The sequence below is a fragment of the Oncorhynchus masou genome, chromosome 6, assembly GCF_036934945.1.
Source record: "Oncorhynchus masou masou isolate Uvic2021 chromosome 6, UVic_Omas_1.1, whole genome shotgun sequence".
Taxonomy (NCBI): domain Eukaryota; kingdom Metazoa; phylum Chordata; class Actinopteri; order Salmoniformes; family Salmonidae; genus Oncorhynchus; species Oncorhynchus masou.
This window is the reverse complement of record NC_088217.1, coordinates 6,885,010-6,898,010: the sequence shown is the minus strand read 5'-3', so window position 1 is coordinate 6,898,010 and position 13,001 is coordinate 6,885,010. Positions and strand designations below refer to the sequence as shown.

The following is a 13,001-nucleotide window of genomic DNA, read 5'->3' as shown; positions in this document are numbered from 1 at the left end:
GAGAGGCTCATCTATAATGTATTACTGTCCGCCTGGCTGGTCGACTGTCTTTACAGAGGCAGGAACGTGTCCTTCAGTTCAGCACATGACTGAACAATAAACATGGTCTTTGTTCGTCAAATTCTACTATTATCATCATCATTCATAAAATCAATATTTATTCAACCTTGAGGATTTAGAACCAAGCCCAGAGCCAACCTTAACCCCTAGAACCAAGCCCAGAGCCAACCTTAACCCCTAGAACCAAGCCCAGAGCCAACCCTAAACCCTAGAACCAAGCCCAGAGCCAACCCTAACCCCTAGAACCAAGCCCAGAGCCAACCCTAAACCCTAGAACCAAGCCCAGAGCCAACCTTAACCCCTAGAACCAAGCCCAGAGCCAACCCTAAACCCTAGAACCAAGCCCAGAGCCAACCTTAACCCCTAGAACCAAGCCCAGAGCCAAGCCCAGTGAGAAAGCAGAGCCACAAGGACTGTTTTCATAAACACATGACAGAGGGAGAAAGGGGATGAAGGACAGAGGGAGAGAGAAGGGGGAGGTGGGGGGTGCTGATGAAAATAACCCATGTTAGCAGCAGCAGCTGATGGGACAGAGGCGATGCCTCCCGCCACTAACCCTCTTCCTCCCCTCCCTCTCTGTTTGTAACCTTGGCCTTGTCCTTGCCACGGTGCATTTAGGTGGAACATAGCAAGACACAGAGGAAGTATATATGCATATACATATATAGTCAGGTTTCTGAAGGGTTGGGGAGTAGGGCAATAAACACTCTGAACCACAGATCCACATTCTTCACAAAGTATACCCTTTGACTTAATCCATATTTTGGTATGTTACATCCTGAATTCAAAATGTATTCTATAGATAGTTCCCCCCCTCGCCCATCAACGTACGATAACCCATAATGACAAAGTGAAAACATGTTTTCAGACAATTGTTCACACTCCTTTTGCTATTCCACTCCAACTTGAGCTCAGGTGAATCCAAGTTTCTTAAGGTGCCAATACAACTTGACTGGAGTTTGGACATGACTTAGAGGAAAAAAACAACACCCGTCTATATAAGGTCCCATAGCTGACAGTGCATGTCAGAGCAGAAGCTATTGTCCGAGGAACTGCCCCAAAGATCTACAATATATAGTTGTGATGATGCATGTCTGGGGAAGGATATGAAACAATTTCTAGAGTGTTGAAAGTTTCCAAGAGCACAGTGTTCTCCATCATTTGGAAATACCCAGACTCTGCCTAGAGCTGGCCGTCCAACCAAACTGAGCGAATCGGCAAGAAGGACCTTGGTTAGGGAGGTGACCAAGACCACTGACAGAACTACAGTTCCTTGGCTGAAATGGGAGAACCTACCAGAAGGGCAACAGTCGACAGCACTTCATCGATCTGGGCTTTATGGGAGAGTGGCCAGACAGCTGAGAAAAAGGCACGACAGCACAACCAGAGTGCATTTGCAAAAAGGCGCGTGAAAGATTCCGAGAATAAGGCAAAAAAAGATTCTGTGCTCTATTGAGTGAGAAAATGTAACTATTTGGCCTGAATGCAAAGTGCTATGACTGGAGTAAACCAGGCACAGCTTATCCCCCATTTCACACCATCATTACCCTGAAGCATCATTGTGGCAGCATGCTATGGGGATCATTTTAATCGGCAGGGACTGGGAGACTGCTCAGGATAAAGGGAACAATGAATGGAGCCAAATACAGGCAAATCCTTAATGAAAACCTGCTTCAGCGTGCAAATGACCTTAGACTGGGGGCAAAGATTTGTATTCCAACAGGACAATGACTCCAAGCATACAGCCAAAGCAATGCTGGAATGGCTTCATAACAAGAATGTGAAAGTCCTTCAGTGCCCCAGTCAAGGCACAGACTGGAATCCCATTGCAAATCTGTCGAAAGACTTGAAGATTGCTATTGTGGATCTTAATGCTTTTCCTCTTAATCCTGGACTATCGGAAACACCATTTTATTACGTTTGCAATCGCAACAAATAATCTGCTCAGACCCTAACCAAGGATCAGTAAAAGCCATGCTATGAATTCTCAGACAACCCAAAGATTCATAGATGCCCTAGCAGACTCCCTCCACCCAAAGTCGTCAGAGTACAAAAATCGGTTAACCAGCTGAGGAACTACATTTAACCTTGCGTATTACCCTAGGTGCAGTCGCACCCCTAAAAACCAAAAACATTTGTCATAAGAAAATAGCTCCCTGGTATAGAGAAAATACCCGAGCCCTGAAGCAAGCTACCAGAAAATTGGAACGGAAATGGCGCCACACCAAAATGGAAGTCTTCCGACTAGCTTGGAAAGGCAGTACCGTGCAGTATCGAAGAGCCCTCACTGCTGCTCGATCATCCTATTTTTCCAACTTAATTGAGGAGAAAAAGATCAATCCACAAATTTTTGATACTGTCGCAAAGCTAACGAAAAAGTGGCATTACCCAAGATAGGATTCAGCAGTGATAAATTCATGACCTTCTTGAATGAAATGATCATGATCATCAGAAAGCAAATTACGGACTCCTCTTAAAATCTGCGTATTTCTCCAAAGCACAGTTGTCATGAGTCAGCAAAACACTGCCAGGACCTAGAATCAAGGGAGACACTTAAAAAAAAACTATATCTCTTGAGACATTGATGAAAATAGTCTTGGCGTCTAAGACCTTCAAGCTGCATACTGGACCCTATTCCAACTAAACTACTGAAAGAGCTGCTTCCTGTGCTTGGCCCTCCTATGTTGAGCATAATAAACGGCTCTCTATCCACCGGATGTGAACCAAACTCACTAAAAGTGCCAGTAATAAAGCTTCTCTTGAAAAAGCCAAACCTTGACGCAGAAAATATACAAAACAAAATCGGTCTATATCAAATCTCCTCTCAACATTTTTAGAAAAGCTTTTGCACAGCAACTCACTGCCTTCCTGAAGACAAACAATGTATATGAAACACTTCAGTCTGGTTTCAGACCCCATCTTAGCACTGAGACTGCACTCGTGAAGGTGGTACAGGACTCTTTAATTGCGTCAGACCAAGGCTCTGCATCTGTCCTCGTGCTCCTAGAACTTAGTGCTGCTTTTGACACCATCGATCACCACACTCTTTTGGAGAGATTGTAAACCCAAATTGGTCTACATGGACAAGTTCTGGCCTGGTTTGGATCTTATCTGTCGGAGAGATATCAGTTTGTCTCTGTGGATGGTTTGTCTTCTAACAAATCAACTAAGTTTCGGTGTTCCTCAAGGTTCCGTTTTAGGACAACACTTGCTTTCACTATACAGTGGGGCAAAAAAGTATTTAGTCAGCCACCACTTGTGCAAGTTCTCCCACTTAAAAAGATGAGAGGCCTGTAATTTTCATAGGTACACTTGACAGACTATGACAGACAAAATTAGAAAAAAAATCCAGAAAATCACATTGTAGGAATTTTAATGAATTCATTTCGCAAATTATGGTGGAAAATAAGTATTTGGTCACCAACAAACAAGCAAGATTTCTGGCTCTCACAGACCTGTAACTTCTTATTTAAGAGGCTCCTCTGTCCTCCACTCGTTACCTGTATTAATGGCACCTGTTTGAACTTGTTATCAGTATAAAAGATCTGTCCACAACCTCAAACAGTCACACTCCAAACTCCACTATGGCCAAGACCAAAGAGCTGTCAAAGGACACCAGAAACAAAATTGTAGAATTGCAACAGGCTGGGAAGACTGAATCTGCAATAGGTAAGCAGCTTGGTTTGAATAAATCAACTGTGGGAGCAATAATTAGGAAATGGAAGACATACAAGACCACTGATAATCTCCCTCAATCTGGGGCTCCATGCAAGATCTCACCCCGTGGGGTCAAAATTATCAGAAGAAAGATATCTTCTCTTGGATCTGACAATAAATCTTGACAGTTGTACAGTCGTCTCAAATAAAACTGAAAGACCTTGGCGTTACTCTGGACCCTGATCTCTCTTTTGAAACAGTCTTAATATGTTCGTCAAGGACAACTTTTTTCCATCTTCATAACATTGCAAAAATCTGAATCTTTTTGTCCAAAAAGGATGCAGATAAACTTATCCATGCTTTTGTCACTTCTAGGTTAGACTACTGCAATGCTCTACTTTCCGGATACCCAGATGAAGCACTAAATAAACTTCAGTTAGTGCTAAATACGGCTGCTAGAATCTTGACTAGAACCAAAATATTTGATCATAATAGTCCAATGCTAGCCCAGGGGTGTGAAGGTGAACGGAAAGGCACTGGAGCAACGAACCGCCCTTGCGGTCTCTGCCTGGCCGGTTCCCCTCTCTCCACTGGGATTCTCTGCCTCTAACCTTATTACAGGGGCTGAGTCACTGGCTTACAGGTGCTCTTCCATCCTGTCCCTAGGAGGGGTGCGTCACTTGAGTGGGTTGAGTCACTGACACGATTTTCCTGTCCGGTTTTGAGCCCCCCTCGGGTTCGTGCCGTGGGGGAGATCTCGTGGGCTACACTCAGCCTTGTCTCAGGGTAGTAAGTTGGTGGTTGACGATATCCTTCTAGTGGTGTGGCGGCTGTGCTTTAGCAAAGTGGGTGGGGTTATATCCTGCCTGGTTGGTCCTGTTTGTTTGGGGGTCTAGGGTCAGTATGTTATATCTGGAGTATTTCTCCTGTCTTATCCGGTGTCCTGTGTGAATTTAAGTATGCAAAGTGGGTGGGGTTATATCTTGCCTGGTTGGTCCTGTTTGTTTGGGGGTCTAGGGTCAGTATGTTATATCTGGAGTATTTCTCCTGTCTTATCCGGTGTCCTGTGTGAATTTAAGTATGCTCCCTCTAATTCTCTCTCCCTCTTTCTCTTTTTTCTCAGAAGACCTGAGCCCTTGGACCATGCCTCAGGACTACCTGACATGCTGACTCCTTGCTGTCCCCAGTCCACCTGGTTGTGCTGCTGCTCCAGTTTCAACTGTTCTGCCTGCGGGTATGGAACCCTGACCTGTTCGCCGACGTGCTACCTGTCCCAGACCTGCTGTTTTTGACTCTCTGTCTCTCTCTACCGCACCCGTTGTCTCAAATGATTGGCTATTTAAAGCCAACGGACATTTACTCCTGAGGTGTTGACCTGTTGCACCCTCTACAAACACTGTGATTATTGTTTGACCCTGCTGGTCATCTATGAATGTTTGAACATCTTGGCCATGTTCTGTTATAATCTCCACCTGGCACAGCCAGAAGAGAACTGGTCACCCCTCAGAGCCTGGTTACTCTCCAGGTTTCTGCTTTTCTAGGGAGTTTTTCCTAGCCACCGTGCTTCTACATCTGCATTGCTTGCTGTTTGGGGTTTTAGGCTGGGTTTCTGTACAGCACTTTGTGACATCAGCTGATGTAAGATGTGCTTTATAAATACATTTGATTGATTGATTGACTGACCTTTAAGGTTGCGGAAAACCAGATTGCATACCACAGAGAATACTATAGACATCAAGAAAGCCAGTCAGTTGATTATTGACAACACTTTTGATAAACCGTGGCTGCCTTCCAAGCAATGGGAACCTCCCCAAAGAGGAGAGAAAGGTTAAAAAGGTCAGAGATAGGCTTGCCGATGATAGGGGCAGCAACCTTAAATAGGAAATCGTCTCAACCATTAGACAATTCAGGAGTTCCTTTAGCATCTCAGACTCAGTGACCGCCTGCAGGGAGAAACTTTGTAGAGGGGCAGTGGGAAAAGGGGGAGGAGCATCGGGGATAGTCATATTAGAAAGGGTGGGGAGATGGAGAAATGTTGGACCTTTTCTTATTGATCTATTAACTAAGGCAGGCCAAAACTCCATCGCACCAAAACAGTATTTTCAGATATTACATTAAAACTGTCATCATAATTTAAAATATTTCACAGCATTATTCCAACGACATAGTTTGTAAATATATATACATACAAATATATACAGTAAAACACAGCAAATCAAGTTTTTGACTGCACTAGGCCTTTAATTGAATAGAAAATCCTCAGATTGGCAGGCATTGACCGGCAGCCAGCTAACAGAGTGGCAAAGGACATATACATCCTCCACACACTGTGTTTGAGTCCTAAATAGCACCCTAATGCCGATATAGTGCAGTACTTTTGACCAGAGCCTGAGGTAATGTATTTGGAATAGGGTGCCATTGGGCACTCACACACGGTCTGATTAATACAGCTAATGTAACACCTGCCCCATGGAGGTAGGATATAATGAAGATGGAAAGGGGGGGGGGGGGCGAGAGAATCACTACCTCATCACAGTACTGATGAGAGCCATCTCCGTTACCCTCCAAAACACCGGAGCCCAAGCTGTTGCCGCCAGGACCTCACAGAATTACAAGACACTTCTGTGAGGGACCTCATTTATCATGTTCTCTTCTCTGCTCTCTGTCTCTTATCTCTCCATCTTTCTCTCCTCTCCGTCGCTCTTCTTCTCCTCCCTCTCACTCAGAACCTAGTACACAAATGAGCCATCCAATTACGTCAGATGGCTTTGCTTGCCTAGTGGAGCACACTTCCTCCCTCTAAAATCCGCTCGCTCTAATAAACTCTGAAAAGACCCTGGGGGGTACTGGGTCCCTCTCATTTCACCTCTCTCTCTCGGAGTTTGAAAGGAGCTTATTTTCATAAGAGATGAATAGTCTACTGACTGAGGTGTACACTGTACTGCTCTCGGAGTTTAAATCATAAAACCAGGATGAGAAGAGTTTAGATAAATTCCTGATTGACAGCAACTAGTCATTAGCTTGGTGATTAGTTTAGAAGTTTAAAAAAAGTATATATATATATATATATATATATTTCACCTTTATTTAACTAGGCAAGTCAGTTAAGAATGAATTATTATTTACAATAACGGCCCTACCCCAAAACAAATCTGCACAACGCTGGGCAAATTGTACGCCGCCCTATGGGACTCCCAATCACGTCCGGATGTGATACAGCCTAGATTCGAACCAGGGTCTGTAGTGACGCCTCTTGCACTGAGATGCAGTGCCTTAGACTGCTGCGCCACGCGGGAGCCCTATGTTCTAGTGTAGTAACAACATGTGGATGCTGCTGAGGGGTTTAGGGGTTTATCTATGGAGGGAGAGGGGCCTTTAAAGCCATTATCTATGGAGGGAGAGAGGCCTTTAAAGCCATTATGTATGGAGGGAGAGAGGCCTTTAAAGCCATTATGTATGGAGGGAGAGAGGCCTTTAAAGCCATTATGTGTGGAGGGAGAGAGGCCTTTAAAGCCATTATGTATGGAGGGAGAGAGGCCTTTAAAGCCATTATGTATGGAGGGAGAGAGGCCTTTAAAGCCATTATGTATGGAGGGAGAGAGGCCTTTAAAGCCATTATGTATGGGGGGAGAGAGGCCTTTAAAGCCATTATGTATGGAGGGAGAGAGGTCTTTAAAGTCATTATGTATGGAGGGAGAGAGGCCTTTAAAGCCATTATGTACGGAGGGAGAGAGGCCTTTAAAGCCATTATGTACGGAGGGAGAGAGGCCTTTAAAGCCATTATGTACGGAGGGAGAGAGGCCTTTAAAGCCATTATGTACGGAGGGAGAGAGGCCTTTAAAGCCATTATGTACGGAGGGAGAGAGGCCTTTAAAGCCATTATGTATGGAGGGAGAGGGGCCTTTAAAGCCATTATGTATGGAGGGAGAGAGGCCTTTAAAGCCATTATGTATGGAGGGAGAGAGGCCTTTAAAGCCATTATGTATGGAGGGAGAGAGGCCTTTAAAGCCATTATGTATGGAGGGAGAGAGGCCTTTAAAGCCATTATGTATGGAGGGGGAGGGGCCTTTAAAGCCATTATGTATGGAGGGAGAGAGGCCTTTAAAGCCATTATGTATGGAGGGAGAGAGGCCTTTAAAGCCATTATGTATGGAGGGAGAGAGGCCTTTAAAGCCATTATGTATGGAGGGAGAGAGGCCTTTAAAGCCATTATGTATGGAGGGAGAGAGGCCTTTAAAGCCATTATGTATGGAGGGAGAGAGGCCTTTAAAGCCATTATGTATGGAGGGAGAGAGGCCTTTAAAGCCATTATGTATGGAGGGAGAGAGGCCTTTAAAGCCATTATGTATGGAGGGAGAGAGGCCTTTAAAGCCATTATGTATGGAGGGAGAGAGGCCTTTAAAGCCATTATGTATGGAGGGAGAGAGGCCTTTAAAGCCATTATGTATGGAGGGAGAGAGGCCTTTAAAGCCATTATGTATGGAGGGAGAGAGGCCTTTAAAGCCATTATGTATGGAGGGAGAGAGGCCTTTAAAGCCATTATCTATGGAGGGAGAGAGGCCTTTAAAGCCATTATCTATGGAGGGAGAGAGGCCTTTAAAGCCATTATGTATGGAGGGAGAGAGGCCTTTAAAGCCATTATGTATGGAGGGAGAGAGGCCTTTAAAGCCATTATGTATGGAGGGAGAGGGGCCTTTAAAGCCATTATGTATGGAGGGAGAGAGGCCTTTAAAGCCATTATGTATGGAGGGAGAGAGGCCTTTAAAGCCATTATGTATGGAGGGAGAGAGGCCTTTAAAGCCATTATGTATGGAGGGAGAGGGGCCTTTAAAGCCATTATGTATGGAGGGAGAGGGGCCTTTAAAGCCATTATGTATGGAGGGAGAGAGGCCTTTAAAGCCATTATGTATGGAGGGAGAGAGGCCTTTAAAGCCATTATGTATGGGGGGAGAGAGGCCTTTAAAGCCATTATGTATGGAGGGAGAGAGGCCTTTAAAGCCATTATGTATGGAGGGAGAGAGGCCTTTAAAGCCATTATGTGTGGAGGGCGAGGGGCCTTTAAAGCCATTATGTGTGGAGGGAGAGAGGCCTTTAAAGCCATTATGTATGGAGGGAGAGAGGCCTTTAAAACCATTATGTATGGAGGGAGAGAGGCCTTTAAAGCCATTATGTATGGAGGGAGAGAGGCCTTTAAAGCCATTATGTATGGAGGGAGAGAGGCCTTTAAAGCCATTATGTATGGAGGGAGAGAGGCCTTTAAAGCCATTATGTATGGAGGGAGAGAGGCCTTTAAAGCCATTATGTATGGAGGGAGAGAGGCCTTTAAAGCCATTATGTATGGAGGGAGAGAGGCCTTTAAAGCCATTATGTATGGAGGGAGAGAGGCCTTTAAAGCCATTATGTATGGAGGGAGAGAGGCCTTTAAAGCCATTATGTATGGAGGGAGAGAGGCCTTTAAAGCCATTATGTATGGAGGGAGAGAGGCCTTTAAAGCCATTATGTATGGAGGGAGAGAGGCCTTTAAAGCCATTATGTATGGAGGGAGAGAGGCCTTTAAAGCCATTATGTATGGAGGGAGAGAGGCCTTTAAAGCCATTATGTATGGAGGGAGAGGCGCCTTTAAAGCCATTATGTATGGAGGGAGAGAGGCCTTTAAAGCCATTATGTATGGAGGGAGAGAGGCCTTTAAAGCCATTATGTATGGAGGGAGAGAGGCCTTTAAAGCCATTATGTATGGAGGGAGAGAGGCCTTTAAAGCCATTATGTATGGAGGGAGAGAGGCCTTTAAAGCCATTATGTATGGAGGGAGAGAGGCCTTTAAAGCCATTATGTATGGAGGGAGAGAGGCCTTTAAAGCCATTATGTATGGTGGGAGAGAGGCCTTTAAAGCCATTATGTATGGAGGGAGAGAGGCCTTTAAAGCCATTATGTATGGAGGGAGAGAGGCCTTTAAAGCCATTATGTGTGGAGGGAGAGAGGCCTTTAAAGCCATTATGTATGGAGGGAGAGGGGCCTTTAAAGCCATTATGTATGGAGGGAGAGAGGCCTTTAAAGCTATTATGTATGGAGGGAGAGAGGCCTTTAAAGCCATTATGTATGGAGGGAGAGAGGCCTTTAAAGCCATTATGTATGGAGGGAGAGAGGCCTTTAAAGCCATTATGTATGGAGGGAGAGAGGCCTTTAAAGCCATTATGTGTGGAGGGAGAGAGGCCTTTAAAGCCATTATGTGTGGAGGGAGAGAGGCCTTTAAAGCCATTATGTATGGAGGGAGAGAGGCCTTTAAAGCCATTATGTGTGGAGGGAGAGAGGCCTTTAAAGCCATTATGTGTGGAGCGAGAGAGGCCTTTAAAGCCATTATGTATGGAGGGAGAGAGGCCTTTAAAGCCATTATGTATGGAGGGAGAGAGGCCTTTAAAGCCATTATGTGTGGAGGGAGAGAGGCCTTTAAAGCCATTATGTGTGGAGGGAGAGAGGCCTTTAAAACCATTATGTATGGAGGGAGAGAGGCCTTTAAAGCCATTATGTATGGAGGGAGAGAGGCCTTTAAAGCCATTATGTATGGAGGGAGAGAGGCCTTTAAAGCCATTATGTATGGAGGGAGAGGGGCCTTTAAAGCCATTATGTATGGAGGGAGAGAGGCCTTTAAAGCCATTATGTGTGGAGGGCGAGAGGCCTTTAAAGCCATTATGTATGGAGGGAGAGAGGCCTTTAAAGCCATTATGTGTGGAGGGCGAGGGGCCTCCACTCCTGTGTTGTCTTGGCTGTGTGCTTGGGGTCGCAGTCCTGTTGGAAGGTGAACCTTCACCCCAGTCTGAGGTTCTGAGTGATCTGGAGAAGGTTTTCATCAAGGATCTCTCTGTACTTTGCTCCGTTCATCTTTCCCTCGATCCTGACTAGCCTCCCAGTCCCTGCCGCTGAAATACATCCCCACAGCATGGATGCTGCCACTACCATGCTTCACCGTAGGGATGGTGCCAGGTTTCCTACCGAGGTGACACTTGGCATTCAGGCCAAAGAGTTCAACATTGGTTTCATCAGGCCAGAGAGTCTTGCTTCTAATTGGAGACAGGATCAAGGCAAAGATGAAAGGAGCAATGTACAGAGAGATCCTTGACAAAAAACCTGCTCCAGAGCACTCAGGACCTCAGACTGGGGCAAAGGTTCACCTTCCAACAGGACTGCGACCCCAAGCACACGGCCAAGACAACGCAGGAGTGGCTTCGGGATAAGTCTCTGAATGTCCTCGAAGGGGCACAGCCAGAGCCTGGACTTGAACCCGATCAAACATCTCTAGAGAGTCCTGAAAATACGTACCACATCCAACCTGACAGAGAAGAATGGGAGAAACTCCCCATTCAGTCAAAGGTGCTTCAACAAAGTACTAAGTGAAGGGTCTGAATACTTATGTAGATGTGATATTTCAGTTTTCTGCTTTGTCATTATAGGGTAGTGTGTGTAAATGGATGAGGGGGGAAAAAAGGCTGGAACCTAACAAAACGTGGAGATCTCAAATTAAAATTCTGAGCAGTGTAGGGTAGTTCCTTACCGAACAGCCAGCCAGCTGACAGGCGGACAGACAAAAGGAACAGACAGACCAACGGACTGACAGACAGACCAACGGACTGACAGACAGACCAACGGACTAACAGACAGACCAACGGACTAACAGACAGACCAACGGACTGACAGACAGACCAACGGACTGACAGACAGACCAACGGACTGACAGACAGACCAACGGACTGACAGACAGACCAACGGACTGACAGACAGACCAACGGACTGACAGACAGACCAACGGACTGACAGCCAGACCAACGGACTGACAGCCAGACCAACGGACTAACAGACAGACCAACGGACTAACAGACAGACCAACGGACTGACAGACAGACCAACGGACTGACAGACAGACCAACGGACTAACAGACCGACCAACGGACTGACAGACAGACCAACGGACTAACAGCCAGACCAACGGACTGACAGCCAGACCAACGGACTAACAGACAGACCAACGGACTGACAGACAGACCAACGGACTGACAGACAGACCAACGGACTAACAGACAGACCAACGGACTGACAGACAGACCAACGGACTGACAGACAGACCAACGGACTGACAGACAGACCAACGGACTGACAGACAGACCAACGGACTGACAGACAGACCAACGGACTGACAGACAGACCAACGGACTGACAGACAGACCAACAGACTGACAGACAGACCAACAGACTAACAGACAGCCCAACGGACTAACAGCCAGACCAACGGACTAACAGCCAGCCAGCCAGAGAGATGTACTCACAGGCGTGCAGGGAGAAGTGTTTCCGTTCTGCGGGGGCTGCAGCAGGGTCTCCTGGGTGTACTGCTGGGGTTTGGGGGAGCACTGCAGCAGCCGGAGAGGTCTCTCCTTCCCCCAGGAGGTGCTGGATGGAGTGCAGCTGAAAGCACGGATCAGACAACAGCACCGAGGCCGCACGCGACACCCTGAAGAGACACAGAGGACATGTTAAAACAGACGCTCACTAAAAACCAGAAGAACTAGTATCATTGGTCCACAGTTTCCCCATTATGGATAGTGCAGAATTGCTTGGCAAGAACGTTTCAACATCGAGAACATTCAAGGTGTTTTTTAAAACTCCTCTTCCTTTCACACAGTGCATCAGAAGTTGAAAGATGAATCTCAGCCAAGACAGGACACATCTTTCATATAAACCCAGTGTGACTTCCTGTTCCTGTGAATACTTCCTGGAAAATAGTAACAACCACATATCGGTCCTGTCAACCGACGTTGCTCTCTGTGTCTCTGTGTCTCTCTGAGAGATCACTATCTCTGTGTCTCTGTGTCTCTCTGAGAGATCACTATCTCTGTGTCTCTGTGGCTCTCTGAGAGATCACTATCTCTGTGTCTCTGTGGCTCTCTGAGAGATCACTATCTCTGTGTCTCTGTGTCTCTCTGAGAGATCACTATCTCTGTGTCTCTGTGGCTCTCTGAGAGATCACTATCTCTGTGTCTCTGTGGCTCTCTGAGAGATCACTATCTCTGTGTCTCTGTGTCTCTCTGAGAGATCACTATCTCTGTGTCTCTGTGGCTCTCTGAGAGATCACTATCTCTGTGTCTCTCTGAGAGCTCACTATCTCTGTGTCTCTCTGAGAGATCACTATCTCTGTGTCTCTGTGTCTCTCTGAGAGATCACTATCTCTGTGTCTCTCTGAGAGATCACTATCTCTGTGTCTCTCTGAGAGATCACTATCTCTGTGTCTCTCTGAGAGA

At 46.1% G+C, this 13,001-nt stretch overlaps 1 protein-coding gene across 3 annotated transcripts in view; it reads right to left on the bottom strand.

Moving 5' to 3' along the window:
- Positions 1 to 13,001, bottom strand: part of LOC135541322 (E3 ubiquitin-protein ligase RNF123) — a 268,130-nt gene that overhangs the window by 40,905 nt on the left and 214,224 nt on the right. For all 3 annotated transcript variants that reach the window (XM_064967483.1, XM_064967484.1, XM_064967485.1), the window contains exon 35: positions 12,033 to 12,214. In XM_064967483.1, coding sequence (XP_064823555.1) covers positions 12,033 to 12,214 — 182 coding nt within the window. The remainder of the gene's footprint in view (positions 1 to 12,032; positions 12,215 to 13,001) is intronic.